We start from the raw sequence: 19,057 nt of genomic DNA on the forward strand, positions 1-19,057 counted from the left end.
TGTAAAATTTGCAGAGAAAATGCCAAGTGCTGTTGCTACTTGGGCATCAGTGTTGCCTTGTGTTTATTACAGCTGTGAGATAGTTAAAAAGTCTTATCTGATAATTTGCTGATTATATAGACAGGACTTGTTCTTATTACATTCTGTTTTAAACTCATATGGTAGTGGTGTAGTGATTTTTTAATCAAACAGTATTAAAGTGAAAATTAAAATTTCAATCTTCTGTAAAGAATAAGTAAACAGTTAAATCCTATTTCCTAAGTGGCAGAGAAAGGCTTAAAATTTAAATTTAAAAAGTTTTGAACAGCATAGTAGTGATTGCAAAAACTAGATAAGTACATCAAAATGAGAATGGAACATGCCACCCTGAGATAACATAGTGAATTCCAGGTCAGCCTGGGTAGAGCAAAACCTACCTCAAAAAACAAAGCAATAATAATAATAATAATAATAATAATAATGGGCTGGAGAAATGGCTTAGTGGTTAAGGTATGTGCCTACAAAACCAAAGGACCCAGGTTTGATCCCCAAGGACCCATGTAAGCTAGATGCACAAAGTGGTCCATACATCTGGAGTTTGTTTGCAGCAGCTGAAGGCCCTGGAGCACCTATTCTCTCTAGTCTGTCTATCTGTCTATCTATCTACCTCTCTCTCAAATAAATAAACAATAAAAATATATTTAAAAAATAGTAACAACAAGTAGAATAAATTTCATTATACTACAAGCAGAATTTAAGCTCATTAAGTAAATTTTTAAATGTATTTGAAAGTACAGAGCATAATATAAAATCACTAAGTATCCACCCCAGCTTCAACATTTATCCAGTACTTTTTCCATCCTACATAAAGAATTTCACCCAAGCCAGGCATGGTGGCACACACCTTTAATCCCAGCATTTGGGAAGAAGAGATAGGAGGATTGCTGTGAGTTCAAGGCCATCCTGAGACTACATAAGTGAATTCCAGGTCATCCTGGGCTACAGTGAGACCCTACCTTGAAAAACCAGAAAGAAAAAAAAAATTCACCCAGTAATAGATATTTATTTTCTTGTGTTTTGTTTTGAAGGGAGGAAATTTCCCAGACTGACTTCAAACTTCCAGCCTCAACCTCCCAAGTACTGGAATTACCACCACACCTAAGGTAGGATTTTTCAGCAAGAAGTATTTTTACCTGATGTGTAATTAAGAGACATGTATCTAAAGGACAGTAAAAGTACCTCAGTATTCAAAAGTTTATTCTATTGTAAATGAGAAAAAATACCAATTATCAACAAAAACCAAGGTCTCTTGGTATCACATAGAATTAGTTAGGTACATAGTAAAAAAAATATACATCTGTGACCCATACTTAAGTGGAAATTTTTTTTTCAAGGTAGGGTCTCATTTTTGCCCAGGCTGATCTGGAATTTACTAGTCCCATGCTGGACTCGAATTCACAGCACCCTTCTAACTCAAGCTCTCAAGTGCTTGGATTAAAGACCTATGCCACCACACCCAACATTTTAGGGGATTTTAAATCACTAGTTCTAACATGAAGCAATAAAGTTTTTCAGGGGTATTTATTTGCATTTTGTTTGGGGGCAGAGATCAATAAGCAAAGGCAATTTGGATTAAATTTCCTTGGTACATTTAGCCTGCAACTTGTTATGTTATGTTTTGGGGTCATGTGGGACCACCCTGGTGAACAACTCACTGGAAGGTGTCCCATTCCTGGCAACAAAATTGTTCTAGTAAAAATCTATGGCTTCTGGGAGCGCCATTGTCCAAAAAAGTAGGTTTGCATAGGGCTTATTCATACCCTCTTACACCCAGTAATCTGTTCATCTACTTACATATATACAATACCATCTATCTCCTCATGTCTTCTCTTCCCTCCCTTATAGCCCCTTTTAGCTTACTGGCCTCTGCTATCCAATTTTCACTCCAACTCACATTTAAGTCTATCCATTTGTAACTAGGATCCACACATGATAGAGGACAAACAATGTTTGGCTTTCCAGGTCTGAGTTACCTCAATCAATATAATTCTTTCCAGATCCATCCACTTCCCTGCAAAATTTCATAATTTCATTTTTCTTTACTGCTGAACAGAACTGCATATTCTCTCAACTGATAAGGTAACCAAATGAGGAAGATCAAGCCTTCTGCCTCCCTAGAAATTTAACCTGAGACACTATCACTATCTTTCCCCAAGCCAAACACGTAATGGTAATTTATACTCTAATATGAGCAAAATAATGTTACTTATAGGACTTCCTTACCCATTATTTGACAACCACTAAAGGAAATAGTAGGAAATTAAAGGCACAACTTAGATTGTACAAAGACAATCAGAACAAATTCAGAAACAAACACAAGCCTAAAAATGATAGTCTAAATTAAAAACACAAGGGCTGGAGAGATTGCTTAGTGGTTAAGCGTTTGCCTATGAAGCCTAAGGACCCACGAAAGCCAGATGTACAAGGGGGCGCACACATCTGGAGTTCGTTCACAGTGGCTAGAGGCCCTGGCGCGCCCATTCATATTCATTTTCTCTCTGTCTGTGGCTCTCAAATAAACAAATAAAAATAATGTTTAAAATATTTAAAAAACACTCATGCCCAAATTAAATTTTATGATCTACATCATTTTTCCAATAAATGGTTTTTAATAGGCAGAGGAATTTGCCCCTTGAACATGGTACAATCAGAAACCAATTGTTCAAGGTATACAGTAACCTATAGTAAGAATGTAAACATTTTCACGTTTTCATAGAACATTAGCTACATGTCTATGTATGTACATATATGTACATACATACATACACACACACACACTTACATGTCTCTTTTTTTCTAGTTTTTCAAGGTAGGGTCTTGCTGTATGCCCAGCTGACCAGGAATTATTAGTCTGGAACTCAGTGGTCCTTTTTGTTGTTTTTTTGAGATAGGATCTTCCTATAGCCCAGTCTGTCATGGAAGTCAGTATGTTGTAAGCTCAAAGCAATTCTCCTACCTCAAGTGTGCAGGGATTAAAGGCGTATAGCACCATGCCAGGCTGTTTGTTTGTTTTGTTGTTGTTGTTCTTTTAGCTCAGGCTGACCTGGAATTTATTATGTAGCTCAGGGTGGCCTAGAACTCTCAGCAATCTTTCTACCTCTGCCTCCCAAGTGCTGGGATTAAAGGCATGCACCACCACAACCATCAGCTTTCAAATATGTTTAAGAAATCATCTACTTTTCAAAGTTCTTAATACTTTTAAGTTTCAAATCCACTTTTCAAGATATACAACATCAGGCTGGAGAAATGGTTCAGTGGTTAAGGCACTTGTCTACAAAGCCTAAGGACCCAGATTCAACTCCCCAGTACCCAAATAAAACCAGATGCATAGTAGCACAAGAATCTGGAGTTCATTTGCAGAGGCTGGAGGCCCTGGCACACCCATTCTCTATCTCACTTTTATCTCTCTCTGCTTGCAAATAAATAAATAAATCCTCCTACCTCTGCCTCCTGAGTGCTAGGATTAAAGAGTGCGACATCACACTCAGCTTAAATGAATATTTTTTTCAAACATACACAACATCCTCCAATAAGTTACACTTAGTTATTACTATGTTTGTTATTTTAGTATCTTTATATGGTAACTTTTTTTACAGCTCCAAAAACAAAATTAAGCAAACATATTACTTCATTTTGGCAAACAAAATAGTTAAAAATTTAAATACTTTCAGCTTTTTTCCAGTCTCCAAAATGTTCTTAGAGGTCACTACCTAAATGACTAAATTATACTCACCTCATTTTCTTCTTCTCTATTTCCATTCAGCCAAGAAAACATGCAAAAGAAAAAAAAAAAAAGAATCATAAGTACTTAAAACAATATAAAACAAAGTTGTTTTATTAAAATAAAGCAGAATACTTAGTATATGGTATATTTTATTTGGCCTGTCCTTTCTTCCATAACCTCAGTTATATTTATTTTAACAAATATTTACTGAAGTTAATGCAAAGCACTGTGCTAAGCACTAGGGACCAAAAGTGAACAAAGCACAATCCCTGAACTTTAAAGAACTTAGTTTGATATAAGTTACTAAAACAGTTCTCTTACAAAGTAGTTCCAAGATAATGGAATAAACATAAGGATAGAAATAGTTACAATATAGCAGCAAAGCAGAAAATAAACAAGTCAGCTAAATGGAGAATAGGAACACCAAAAATTCTAAAGAGAAGATTAGTTTTGTATGAACATATTTCTGGGAAGATTTCAAAAAAACTCACAATTATTTGAATATAAGGAAAACAGTAGAAAGAAGCCAACCATTAAGTGAAATAAGGAACAGTGGCCAGTTTTCTTACTAAGAAGAATCATATTTGGGCTAGGAAGATGTCTTAGTAGTTAAAACTTGCTGGCCTAGGTTCAATTCTCAAACCACCCACCTAAAGCCACACAAGCTGGGTGTGGTGGTGCACACCTGTAAATCTCAGCACTGAGGAGACAGAGGTAGGAGGATTGCTATGAGTTCGAGGCCACCCTGAGACTACATAGTGAATCCCATGTCGGCTTTGGTGAAACCCTACCTCGGAAAAACAAACAAAATAAATAAACAAACAAACAAAAACACTATGGTGCTGGAGAGATGGCCTAGCAATTAAGGTGATTGCCTGTGAAGACAAAGGACCCAGTTTGATTCTCCAGGACCCAAGTAAGCCAGATGCACATGGTGGCATGAGTCTGGAATTCCTTTGCAGTGACCACTATTGGCCTCTTTCATTCTAAGTAAAATAAGTAAAAAGTTACATATATATATATATATATATATATATATATTTTTTTTTTTTTTTTTAATTGAGCCAGACATGGTGGCACACGCCTTTAATCCCAGCACTCAGGAAGCAGAGGTAGGAGGCTCACTGAGTTCAAAGCCACCCTGAGACTACATAGGAGGTCAGCCTGGACTAGAAAAAAACAAAGGGGGCGGGGGACTATAAGTACCAAGGGAGTTTTTTCATACTCTCAGGGTGGCCTCAAACTCCTGGCGATCCTCCTACCTCTGCCTCCCAAGTACTGTGAGTAAAGGTATGCACCACCATATCCAGCTAAATATTTTACTTATTTTCAAGAGAGGAAGAGGGCAAGAAAGAGGCAGATAGAAAGAACAGGTGTGCCAGGACCTTAAGCCACTGCAAACAAACTCCAGATAGATGTATGTGCCACCTTGTACATCTGAATTACATAGGTACTGGGAAAATGAACCTGTGTCCTTAGACTTCACAGGCTTGAACCACTAAGCCATCTCTCAAGCACAAGGGAGAATTTATAATGCAAAGAAATATGCTTGCCATCTTGGTGGCACACACCTTTAATCCCAGCACTCAGGATGCAGAAGTAGAAATAACACTGAGTTTGAGCCAGCCTGAGCCTACATCATGAATTCCAAGTCAGCATGAGCTACAGCAAGGCCCTACCTAGAAAAAAAAAAAAAAAAAAACACAACACAACACAACACAAAAAAAAGAAGAAAGAAGCAACTAAAAAACTAAAAAACAAGACTTAATCTGCATATCCATCCAAAAAGTCTCATGTACATCTACCAATATATATGCTATCTTTCCAGGGAGAAAATAAATAAGCAGAAACATCTTTTATCTTATTATTCCGTACTTGAGAACTGGTAACATTTAAAAAATTTATTTAGGGGCTGGAGAGATGGCTTAACAGTTAAGGTGCTTGTCAACGGAGCCTAAGGACCCAGATTCAATTCCTTAGTACCCAAGTAAGTCAGATGTACAAAGTGTACACATGCATCTGGAGTTCATTTGCAGTGGCTAGAGGCCCTGGAACACCCATTCTCTACCTCTCTCAAATAAATGAAATAAAAAATATTTACACTCGTGCACATGCATGTGTAGGCCCTACCAGGGTTTCTTCCTTAGTCAAACAAATGCCAGATAATTGTACTACTTTTGCACCTGTCTTTCAAGGGTGACTTGGGAGTTGAACCTGGACTTACAGGCAATGCAAGCAAATACCTTAATTGCTGAGCCAGCTCTTAGCCCCTGTTCTTCTGTACTTTAAAGTCTTCTACATGGATGTATGCGTATCAATATATAAAGATATAGCTTCTGTTGTACCATTAGGAAATGCCTTTTCAGGTCCTTTACCAATCAAGTATCTACTGGATTACTGGTCTTATTTCCTGGTTTATAAAAAGCAGACAGGAGCCAGGTGTGGGGTGTACACCTTTAATCCCAGCACTTGGGAGGCAGAGGTAGGAGGATCGACATGAGTTCGAGGCCACCCTGATATCCATCATCCCAGCATCACTGAAGCTAAGGCCACAACACTGTATCAAAAATAAGTAAAAAGCAGCTGGGTATGGTAATCCACACCTTTAATCCCAGCATTCAGGAGGCAGAGGTAGGAGGATCGCTGTAAATTTAAGGCCAACCTGAAACTACACAGTAAATTCTAGGTCAGTCTGGGTTAGAGTGAGACCCTACCTCCAAAAAATAAATAAATAAATAAACGGGCTGGAGAAATGGCTCAGTGGTTAAAGGTGTGTGCTTGCTTACAAAGGCCGATCAATTGGGTTCCATTCCCAGTACCCACATAAAGATGCACTAAGTGGCACATACATCTGAAGTTTGTTTGCATTGAAAGGAGGTCCTGGAGAACAATACTCACACACTGTCTGCCTCGTTCTCTATCTGTCTCTGAAATAAAATAAATAATAAATATTTCTTGAAAAAAGAAAAAAAATAAGTAAACAAATAAACACATTTTTAAGATACTCTTCTAGTAAACAGCCAGTCTGTTTCACACTTTAGTAATCAATGGGCCTCATATAAAAGGGGGGAAATAAATAAAAATTGTTAGACATTTTAGATCGCAACTTAAGAACAATGACTTTATTATCTACTAACATTTATTTCATGGAAGAGGGAAGTATGGAAAGGATCATTAACAGCTATAGGAATGCAGTTGGAAAGGATTAAGGCTAATGTTCTATAGCACAGTAGGATAACTATGATGGACAATAATTAAATATCTCAAGAAATAGCTAGTAGAGAGGATTTTGCACATTTCCATTGAAAAGTGATGTTTGCCAGGTGTGGTGGTGCACATCTTTAATCCCTGAACTCAGTAGGCAGAGGTAGGAGATCACTATGAATTCGAGGACAGCCTGGGCCAGAGCAAGACCCTACCTCAAAAAAAAAAAAAAAAAAAAAAGTTATCTTTGACAAACTGATAAATGTAACTTTTGCTCAAGTTTTGGGTACAGCCACTAAACCAGGCAATTGAGCACAGCCTGGACTTCCTATTCCTCCTTTATATATAAAATGAAATGAATAACTCTTCTGCCCTTTAAAAATTATAGCACAGAAGCCAGGAGTAGTGACACATGCCTTTAATCCCAGCACTTGGGAGGCAGAGGCAGAGGCAGATGCAGGATTGCTGTGAGTTTGGAGGCCAGCCTGAGACTACAGTGAGTTCCAGGTCACCCTAGGCTACTCTGAGACCCTACCTTGGGGGAAGGGAGGAACGTGTTTGAAGGTTCCATATGTGGGCAGATGATGATGCTCCCAGAAGCCATAGGATATTAATTGTAAATTTCAGTGGCAGGGATGGGATACTTCCCAATGAGTTGTTGATCAGGTAGGCCATAGAGGTCCTAAATCATTTGGTTCCCCACCAAAACTAGATGGCAAATCATCATTGATAAAGACATCACATATTCCAGTTTCAGGACAGAAAAACTATGCTGGAACTGAGCAGGAAGCTTCCTCCTTGCTAGCTTTCATTGTACCAGAAGGTGCTTTGCAAGCTGCTAGAGAAAAAATAACATCAACAGTCCCACCCAGCCATGGACCCTGTGTATTTCTCAAACAATGTGCCATGCAAGGTATGCCAACTGGTGCAACAGTGGCATGAATGTTATGGAAGTAACCAACTGCTTTCTGATTGGATTTCAGACCCATTCCACAGGAGATTACCTGCCTAATATTTTAAACCCAGCTAAAAGCCTATAGCTAGGGACAGAGAATCAAGTGGGGGAATCTACTACTGTGTTATGTTAGACAGCATGTCAAACTACCTTCCAAATATCTGTGTTTGTTCCCATAGATTAGTATTGCTTGAAGCCTCAATTATAAAAGTTTCTTCTGCCTGGAGAGATGGCTTAGTGGTTATGGCCCTTGCATGCAAAGCCAAAGGACCCAGGTTCAATACACTAGGACCCACATAAGCCAGTTGCACATGGTGGTGCATATGCCTAGAGTTCATCTGCAGTGTCTGGAGGTCCTGGAGTGCCCATTCTATCTCTGCCTCTCCCTCTCTCAAATAAAAATAAATATTAAAGAAAAGTTTCTTACTGGGCGTGGAGGTGCACCCCTTTAATTCCAGCACTTAGGAGGCAGAGTTAGGAGGATCACCATGAGTTCGAGGCCACCCTGACAGGACATAGTGAATTCCAGGCCAGCCTGAGCTAGAATAAGACCCTACCTCAAGAAACCAAAAAAATAAAAACAAAAAATTTTCTTCCTACACTGGGCAGTAGTTAATACACAGGTGCATAGCTGGCAAAATTGCCAAGAATGTGACTACTGTGTGTTCAGCTTCAAACAAGGCATCTAAACTGCCCCTCTCCAGAAAACCTCACAGAAAAGGCACAAAAAGGATTTACAAGCAGGAAAGGGAAGAGAAGATGCAAAATGCTGTCATCTGAATGCCATTAGAATCATGAACTTAACAGCAGCTGTTTTCAGCAAAAGACTGAGTCTGTGGAAACTTTGCCAAAGATGGGGGAAGGATACATGAGACCCCAGACCTTGCAGACTAGCTAATGGTTGCTAGAAGTTCATCACTGGTGTAACCACTGGAAACTGGTCATTCCACAGTAAATAACCTTCTACCCATGACTATGCAAGCAACTCAATTTAACTCAATGGGTTAAAAGAAAAAGCAATGAAATTAGAGATTAATGGGGAAGAAGGGTATTTGTAAAAGGAGAGATAAACAAGTAATGGGAAATAAGATCAAATACATTTTATTCACAAATGAATTTCTTGTTTCATTTATTTTTGGTTTTTTGAGGTAGAGTCTTACTCTAGCTCAGGCTGACCTGGAATTCACTGTGCAATCTCAGAGTGGCCTCAAATTCACCATGACAGTGAGAGGTAGGAGGATCAAGTGCTGGCTCAACAAATGAGTTTTGTTTTAAAAAATGATAATGCTGGGCATGGTGGCACATGCCTTTAAAGCCAGCATTCAGAAGGCAGAGGTAGGAGGATTGCTGTGAGTTCAAGGCCACCCCATAGTCAATTCCAGGTCAGCCTGGGCCAGAGTGAGAACCTACCTTGAAACCGCCCCCTCCAAAAAAAAAGATTAAGCAAACTGGGCATGGTGGCGCACACCTTTAATCCCAGCACTTGGTAGGCAGAGGTAGTAGGATCATCATGAGTTTAAGGCTAACCTGAGACACATAACGAATTCCAGGTCACCCTGAGCTAGACAGATACCCTACCTCAAAAAAAAAAAAAAAAAAAAAAAAAAAAATCCTACACCATTACCTAATATTCCAAGAAAGAATGCCAAGTATGCCCTAGTAGCTTCACTGCCACACTAATATATTTGGTCAATAATGTAATTGGGGAAATCCATTTTCATTTTTTAAAATATTTTTTATTTGAGAGAGAGGGAAAGAGAAGGGGTGAGTGGAGAGAATGGGAGCATTAGGACCTCTAGCCACTGCAAACAAACTCGAGATGCATGTGCCTACCTTGGCATCTGGTTTATGTGAGTACTGGGGAATCAAACCTGGGTTCTTACAGCAACTCTAGTTTTTATTTATTTACTATTTCGAGGCAGGGTTTCACTCTAGCCCAGACTGACATGGAATTTACTATGTAGTTTCAGGGTAGCCTTGAACTCACTGTGATCCTACCTCTGCCTCCCAAGTACTGGGATTAAAGGCTTGCACCACCATGCCTTGCTGCAACCACTAGTGTAAAAAAAATTTTTTTCTTTATTTATTTGATAGCTAGATGAATGAGTATGGGCATGTCAGGGCCTCTTGCCACTGCAAATATTGTGTATCTGGCTTTATATGGGTACTGGGAAGTTAAACCCAGGCCAGAAGGCTTTGCAAGCAAGTATCTTTAACCAATCACCCCTCTCCCCAGCCCAAAAATTGTTTTTGTTTTTTTTTTTGTTGTTGCTTTTTTCAAGAGACAGCCTCACTCTAGCTCATGCTGACCTAGAACTCACTCTGTACTTCCAAGATGGCCTTGAACTCACAGCAATCCTACCTCTGCCTCCCAAATGCTAGGCTCAAAGGCATGTGCCACCATGCCTGGCAAGGTTTTATTTTTTTTTAACATTTTTATTTGCAAACAGAGAGACAGAAGAGAGAATGGGTGCACCAAAGCCTCCAGATGCTGCATATGAACTCAGACACATTCATAGCTTCGTGCTTCTGGCTTTACTTGGGTACTGGGGAATCAAACCTGGGTCATTAGGCTTTGCAGGCAAGTGTCTTAACCACTGAACCATCTCACTAGCCCAAGTTTTAGTTTTCTTAATGACCACATTACACTTACCATGGAGCATACCTATTATGGTTACTTTTAGGCAACTTTTGGAGCACATTTTCACCTATTTTTAGCTAGTTTTGTCATTGTACTTCAATGAAATCCATCTCTCTAACTCTAGATAATTTTTCCCAAGATAGGGTCTTACCGTAGCCCAGACTGACTTGGAATTCACTATGTAGTCTCAGGTGGGCCTCAAACACACAGCGATCCTCCTACCTCTAGAGTGTGCCACCACACCCAGTTTAGATAATCCTTAATTACATTCTCAGCATAGGGGCTGGGAGATGACTCAACAGTTAAGGTGCATGCTTTGCAAAGCTTCTTGATCTGGGTTTCAATACCCAGAACCCATGTAAAATATAGATGCAAAGTAGTGCACTTGTGACAAACATACATACACACAAGTAAGTAATAGTCTTTTTAAAAAGGGAAAGGTACTGTTGCAGTCAGCTTCACATTCCTAGCAGAAAACAACCAAATAAAAGCAACTTGTGAGAGGAAAGGATTTCAGCTTACAGACCTGACAGGACATTCCATGATGGCAGAGGAAAACAATGTCATCAGCAGACGGTGGACATCAACAGCAGAGTGTGCCAAATATTGGCAAGGGCTGGCTATTAACACCCATAAGCCCGCCCCAACAATATACTGCCTCCAGGAGGAATCAATCACCAAACTGCCACCAGCTGGGAACCTAGCGTTCAAAACACATAAATTTGTGGGAGACACCTGAATGGAACCACCACAGGTACCATCAACTTATAGTTTGTGGGTTTTAAAGCTGATAAGGATACTGTGATAACTAATTGATAGATTAATGGAAACCATATTTTAACCAGGCAAGTAAGAGAATCTTTGTATATGCTCAATTAATAGATTTCCAGAGTTTTTGCAGCCATTGTATAATTTATAAAAAAGTATCTGCTCTTCTTTACATCAATGTATAACTCATTTTTTAAAATGTGCCAAAAAATGTAAACCTGACATCATTTGCCTACTCAATGAGGCATTTGCCCACTACCAAAAGGCCAATTATCAGACAAATGACTAAAAATATTGTTAGACCATGGGTTCACAAGCCAATCATGACACAAACATCTATGATTACTATATAACCCCAACATAAAGAAAAGGCCTATCTACAGTTGGCAAGGAAGTGGGCAGCAGCAAGAGCTATAGTCAGAAACCACCGTTTGCGCCAGACTTTTGCAAGCCCACAGCAATGCTTCTAAGTAAGCAAACCTTCTAGAAGCCTGCCAGCACAATCATATGCTTATCAACACCCACACCATCCCAAAGCTATTTTCACCAGCAAGATGTTAGCAACTGATAGAAAAAGTATTCTAAAATAAAATCACCTACAGCAATTTAGACAAACCTTTTTGTTGTTGTTGTTTTTGAGATAGGGTCTCACTCTAGCCCAGGTTGTCCTGGAATTCACTATGGAGTCTCAGGGTGGCCTCGAACTCACAGCGATCCTCTTACCTCTGCCTCCCTAGTGTTGGGATTAAAGGCAGGCACCACCACACCCAGCTTTTAGACAAACCTTTTAACTCCATTTAAATAACCAGCTTATTTGTTCAGTTGCAAAAGACACTGAAATAACTACTAACCTGACCAAAATTCTAAACCAAAGGACCAATTCCAAAGCTAATGAATTCAATATCTTAATACCATATGACAACAAAAATTTCACAAAGTAATTGCCCATTTGGATTCATAAAACAATTCCAAAAATGAAGTCCCATTATTTAAAAAAGATAAATACGGGCTAAAAGATGGCTTAGAGGTTAAGGCGCTTGCCTGTGAAGCCTAAGGACTCAGGTTCAATTTCTCCAAGTCCCACGTAAGCCAGATGCATGCAAGGTGGTGTGTGCATCCAAAGTTCATTTGCAGTGGCTAGAGGCCCTAGAGCAACTATTCTCTTCTTCCAATGCTCTCTGTGTCTGTCTCAAATAAACTAAAAATTAATTTTTTTTAAATAAAGAACAATCTCAGGACTGGAAAGATGGCTCAGCAGTTGGGGCCCTTGCCTGCAAAGCCTAAGGACCTGAATTAGACTCCCCAGTACCCATGTAAAGACAGACGCAAAAGATGGCACATGCGTCTGGAGTTCATATGCAGTGGCTAGAGGCCCTGGAGTGCCCATTCTCTCTCCCTCTTTCTCTATTTACCCAGCAGTCAGGGAGGAAGAGGTTGGAGGATTGTCATGAGTTCGAACCACCCTGAGAATACAGAGTGAATTCCAGGGCCTGGGCTAGAGTAAGACCCTACCTCAAAAAACCAAACTAAACAAACAGGGTAGTAAGGCTAAGGATATAGCTCAGGGTTCAACCTCTAGCACCACATAAACGTGGAAGTGATAGCACAAACCTGTAATCCCACTTCCCAGCACTTAGTCCAGACAGGATCAGAAGTTCAAAGTCATCCTTGGCTCTAAGAGCTAGGGGGAAAACACCTTAAGTCTAGCATTCAGGAGGCAGGAGCAAGAGCAACTTGAGTTCTATATAGTTGTGCTATATAGAAGTAAGACCATGTCTCAAAAAAAAAAAAAAAAAAAAACAGCAAGGCATGGCGACGCAAAACTTTAATCCCAGCACTTGGGAGGCTCTACCTCAGGGGGAAAAAATTTTTTTAGAAAGCCATACATGGTAACATATACATTAATCCCAGCAGACGGGAGGTAGAGACAGGAGATCAAGAGTTCATGGCCGGTCTGGAGAGATGGCTTAGTGGTTAAGGCACTTGCCTGCAAAGCCAAGTGACCCAAGTTTGACTCCCCAGGATCCACGTAAGCCAAATGCACAGGGGGCACATGCATCTGGAGTTTATCTGCAGTGACTGGAGGCCCTGGTGTGCCCATTCTCTCTTTCTACCTGCCTATTTCTGTATCTCTCTCTCTCAAATAAATAAATAAAAATAAAATATTTGAAAAAAAAAAAAGAGTTCATGGCCATCTTTACTACATAGCAAATCCAAGGTTATTACATAAGACTGTCTCAAAAAAGAAAAAAAAAATACCTGGGCTAGCTGGAGACCCTACCTCGAAATAAAAAAAAAAAAAAAAAAACACCAAAATCTGGGCGTGGTGGAGCACGCCTTTAATCCCAGTACTCGGGAGGCATAGGTAGGTGGATTGCCATGAATTCCAGGTCAGCCTGGGCTAGACTGAGACCCTACCTCAATCAATACAAAACAAAACAAAACAAAAACACAAACCCTATTATACTTGCAAGTTTGAAGTTTTTTGTGTTTGTGTGTGCACGTGCATATGAAGGCCAGACGTTGACATGAGGGTAAGATCTTCCTCAGTCACTCTCCACCTGATTCTTTGAGACTGAATCCAGAGCCCACAATTCACACTAGTTAATCAGTGAGCCCCAAGGATTGTCTATCTTCACCTCTCCAGCACTGGGATGGCAGGCACACAATACTATGCCCAGCATTTTACATGGGTGCTGGAGATTTCGACTCAGGTCCTCATGCCTAACACTACGATTAACCATCTCCCCAGCCCTGATAAGTTTATAAAAATAGGGCCCTGATAAGTTTATAAAAATAAAAACAATTAGCCTCTCTTCTCCCTCATCCCCCACCCCACCCAGAATCAGAATACCAGCCCCAGCTAACCGGAGACTGAGGATAGCAAAGCCCTGTCTCAAAGATAAGAAAGCAAGCTTGAGTACCTGAGTTGGGATCCTCAGATCTCATGTTAAAAGCCAGCTGGGCATGCAATCTAGCACTCCCAAGGCTCAGGCAAAAGGATCACCAAGAGTTCAAGACTAGCCTGGGCTACAGAGTAAATTCCTGTTTTAAAAATAAATAGCCAGGGGCTAGAGAGATGGCTTAGTGGTTAAGGCATTTGCCTGAGAAACCAAAGGACCCAGGTTCAATTCCCCAGGACACATGTAAACCAGATGCATAAGGGGCACATGCATTTGGAGTTCGTTTGTAGTGGCTAGAGACCCTGGTGTGCCCATTCTGTCCGTCTCTCTTCTCTATTTACCCGGGCGTGGTAGATCACCATGAGTTCCAGACCACCCTGAGACTACATAGTGAATTCCAGGTCAGCCTAGACTAGAGTGAAACCCTACCTCAGATAAATAAATAACTAAATAAATAAACAAATAAATAAAGCAAGCTGGGCATGGTTGTGCACGCCTTTATTCCCAGCACTCTGGCAGGCAGAGGTAGGAAGATCACCATGAATTAGAGGCCACCCTGAGACTACATAGTGAATTCCAGGTCAGCCTGGCCTAGAACAAGACCCTACCATGAAAAACCAAGATGATAATAATAATAAATAAATAATTTCCAGATCAGACCATTGCCCTGAATTCCAGGGGTAGGTTCAGTGCAAATATCTAAGCAGCATCTCCAATTTCCTCTTCCAATATACAACCATTAATCTAGTCCCCACACTTATTCTTTCTACAACCATCCCCTATCTTAACGATTAGAAAGTTCTGCTGTGACCAAAAACCTTAGAATCACCCTTGGCTTCTCTCACGTGGCACATCAGATCTATCAGTAAATCATATTGACCTTCAAAATACACTGAGAATACATCCATTTCTCAAACCTTTCTACTAGAGTATTAATAGCTTCTTACAAGTCTCCAGGCTTCACTACTGTTCTTCTAATGAATAGTCCTTCTGAAGCTGAAAGCAAACCATATCAATTCCTGACAAACTCATAGTCAGGGTTGGAGGGATGGCTCAGCGGTTAAGGCACTTGCCTGCAAAGCCTAAGGACCCAGTTTTGATTACCCACTATCCATGAAAAGCCAGATACACAAGGTGGCGCAAGCATTTGGAGTTTGCTTGAAGTGGCTAGAGGCCCTCACTTGCCCATTCTCCCTCTCAAATAAATAATTTTAAAATAAATAATTTTTAAAACTTATAGTAAGCTGGGAATGGCTAAGTTCTAGAACTGAACCACTATGATGATTCTGATCTTATGTTGGTAAAAACAATACCCCCCCAAAAAAAGAAACCTTGGACTTGGATAAAGAATCAAGCAGCTTTATCTTGTGCTTAATTATTATTTATTTAGCATACACATTAAAGATAATGTCTGGAAAATGAAAGAAAAAAAAGAAACCTTGGGGCTGGAGAGATGGTTTAGTGGTTAAGGTACTTGCCTGCAAAGCCTAAGGACCAGGCTCAATTTCCTGGTACCCATGTAAAGCTAGGTGCACGAGGTGGCGCATTCATCTGGAATTTGTTTGCAATGGCTGTTATAGTGCACCCACCACTCTCTCTCTAATAAGTAAATAAACAGAATAAGAAAAAGAAACCTTCTAAATCACTATAAAGTACCTGCTTATCTCCCTGATTAAAAGAAGTCCTTAGGGGCTGGAGGGATGGCTCAGCGGTTAAGCACTTGCCGGTGAAGCTTAAGAACCCCAGTTCAAGGCTCGTATTCCTCAGGACCTGGAGTTCCTTTGCAGTGGCTAAAGACCCTGGCACACCCATTCTCTCTCTATCTGCCTCTTTCTCTGTCTGTCGCTCTCAAATAAATAAATAAGAATTAAAATACTTTTAAAAAAAGCAGTCCTTAGACAGTGGTCAAGTAACACATGGAGTGAAGGACAGAGACTTGAAAGTTTGAGAGATCAGAACCTGAGTCAAAAATTAAAAATAAATTAAAAAATAAGAGGACCTTAAAGGTTTTGATTGGATCTAATTTGCAGTGCAACACCTGTCTGTCCTATAATGCACACCTAATGCAATAACTCAATTACAAGCACGTTTACCTTAAATGCATTGTCTTTTAAGCTGTAAGAAAAAGCATAATTTACATCTGTGTCTGATTAAGAAAGAAGGCAAGGGGCTGGAGAGATAAGCAGTTAAGGCACTTGTCTGTGAAGCCAAAGGACCCAGGTTCGATTCGACCCATGCAGACCAGATTCACAAGGTGGCACATGCATCTGGAGTTCGTTTGCAGTGACTAGAAGTCCTAGTGTGCCCATTTTCTCCCTCCGTCCCTCACTCTCCCCGCCTTAAATATATATTTTTTTTAATCTAAGAGCTGGTCGTGGTGGCTCATGCCTTTAATCCCAACACTTGGGAGGCAGAGGTAGGATTGCTATGGGTTCAAGGTCACCCTAAAACTACAGAGTGAATTCCAGGTCAGCCTGGGCTAGATTGAGACCTTACCTCGAACCCCCCCCCAAAAAAAATGAACGAATGGAAGGCAAATACAGACCAGCTCCAATCAAAGTCAATTTACATTTCCTCAACTTCTCTTTTCCAAAAACCAGGGCACTTCTTACCAATCATGTTTTCCCCAAGTTAGGCCCACCTAATCTTTTCACACTCAACCTTAATCTACCTCTAGAATTTTTGCTGATGACCCCACCTAAAAAGCACTTACAAATGCCACATTTTGTGCTAAGGGCATTTCATGCATTATCTCATTTAAACCTCCCCAAAGTACTAGTAAATTGCTACCATTAGAACAATATATCCAAGATGTGAAAATACAACTCACAGATTAAGTCAGTTGTCCAAGATACAAACTGTGTTAAAACCCAGGATTGCACAGGGCATGGTGGCGCACGCCTTTAATCCCAGCACCCAGGAGGCAGAGGGAGGAGGATTGGTGTGAGTTTGAGGCCACCCTGAAACTACATAGGGAATTAGGTCAGCTTGGGCTAGCGTGAGACCCAACCTCAAAAAACCAAAATAAATAAATAGTTTGCTGTTTCTTGGCTAGGTTTCATTGTCTTCATCTGTAAAACAGGTGATTTGTTCAGAATGCCTACCAACGTCCCTGCCAGTCCTTAGAGTATTAGCAAAAAATACATTTAAAATTCTTTACAGACCCCTTGTAGGTTGGTAAACAAAAAGGAAAAAAAATGTATGTACCAGATATGTACAAGAATTTACTTGATTACTCTTAGAAAATCTGAAGCAAGCCTGGTGTGGTGGCGCACACCTTTAATCCCAGCACTGGGGAGGCAGAGGTAAGAGGAGCATCATGAGTTCGAGGCCACCCTGAGACTACATGGTGAATTCCAGGTCAGCCTGGGCTAGAGTGAAACCCTACCTTGAACCCCCTCCCACCAAAAAGAGGAAAAAAATAATAAAATCTGAAGCAACAGCCAGAATAGTAAGAATAAAATCTCCAAGACCTTGCATAAAACCTTCTTCACTTGTACACAAAAGATGGGTCCATTTTCCTACATATTATGAAAAAATGTTTTCCCCTTAAAGGACAGACTACACTAAACAACCTGGTAAAAGGAACTGAAAACAGGCTCATTGCCCATTTTGGGGGCTAGCATGGTACTTTGTACAGGATAAGTACTTGATCAGCATTTACTGAATCATGATACAAGACCTTTTTATGAAGTTTTTGTCAAGTATCAGACCAAAAACTTATAACATGAGCAGTTATTAGACCAACTACAGTAAAGCAAAAGAATCTAAAATGTTAACTCATAGCACAGAATCCATCAAAGGATAAAGCCATGTTGAGTTGACTTACTACTGCAAGCAAGAGATGGATTGTTTTAGAACTGTAGTATAAAGACAGTGTAAGCATGGATATGGTCCAAGTATCAAAGTATCTGCCCAGTCTAGACTATATTAAAATGCCATAGACACATCAACAGCCTCCACACACTCAAAAGAAAACAAGATGAAACTACCTACACAGGCTGCTTATGTTAGAAACTGGGACTATCAAAAATCCTTTCCTGGTTGTAAAGATGGCTTAGTGGTAACGGCACTTGCCATAGGACCCAGCTTCAAGTCCCCAGTACCCACGTAAAGCCAGATGCACAAGGTGGCACATGTGTCTGGAATTCATTTGAAGTGGCTAGAGGCCCGGGCACACTCAGCTTACTAATTCTGTCCCTTTCTCTCTCTGCAATAAATAAAATAAAATAAAATAAAATAAAATAAAATAAAAATTCTTTCCCTACAAAGTTTAACAGTTCTTTTTTAAAAAAGATAACAGAGCTTCTCTTTTTGTGTAGAGATGACCAACAATCCAACAGAACCCTCAATTCTTGCAATACCTAAGAACCATCAAGTAAAACTAGACCAATGTGAAAACATTTAGCAAAGGGTTCCAAAAAAATGTGTAAAATGTGTCAAAAAAAAAAAAACAAAACTATAACTAACAGCTTCACTTGAAACGCCTACCTACTTTTAAGAGAATCCTGTGTACTTCTAGGTGAACACATCACCACCACCAATAAACAGACTTTAAGAGTGGTTTTTCAAGTCCAATAGTGGTCCATGCCAGTAATTCCAGATTTCCAAAGGCTGAGGCAGGAAGATCCCAAATTCAAGACCAACCTGGCTAACAAAGCAAATTCCAGGCCAGCCAGGGCAACGTGGTGAGACCCTGCCTCAAAAGAAAAAAAGTTAAAAGAACTGGTTTTAAAACAATGTTCTTGTGAGTGCTTATGGAAACCAAGCTCAAAGGTGGAAACTTTCTTAATCACTTTTTTGTTGTTGTTTATGCCCGCTTT

General features: G+C 40.0%; 1 protein-coding gene across 3 annotated transcripts in view; it reads right to left on the reverse strand.

The window, feature by feature from the left end:
- Positions 1-19,057, reverse strand: part of Setd2 (SET domain containing 2, histone lysine methyltransferase) — a 135,906-nt gene that overhangs the window by 115,217 nt on the left and 1,632 nt on the right. For all 3 annotated transcript variants that reach the window (XM_004662037.3, XM_045136808.1, XM_045136809.1), the window contains exon 2: positions 3,773-3,788. In XM_004662037.3, the coding sequence (XP_004662094.1) occupies positions 3,773-3,788 (16 nt within the window). The remainder of the gene's footprint in view (positions 1-3,772; positions 3,789-19,057) is intronic.

This window comes from Jaculus jaculus, chromosome 17 (assembly GCF_020740685.1).
Source record: "Jaculus jaculus isolate mJacJac1 chromosome 17, mJacJac1.mat.Y.cur, whole genome shotgun sequence".
Classification (NCBI taxonomy): Eukaryota; Metazoa; Chordata; class Mammalia; order Rodentia; family Dipodidae; genus Jaculus; species Jaculus jaculus.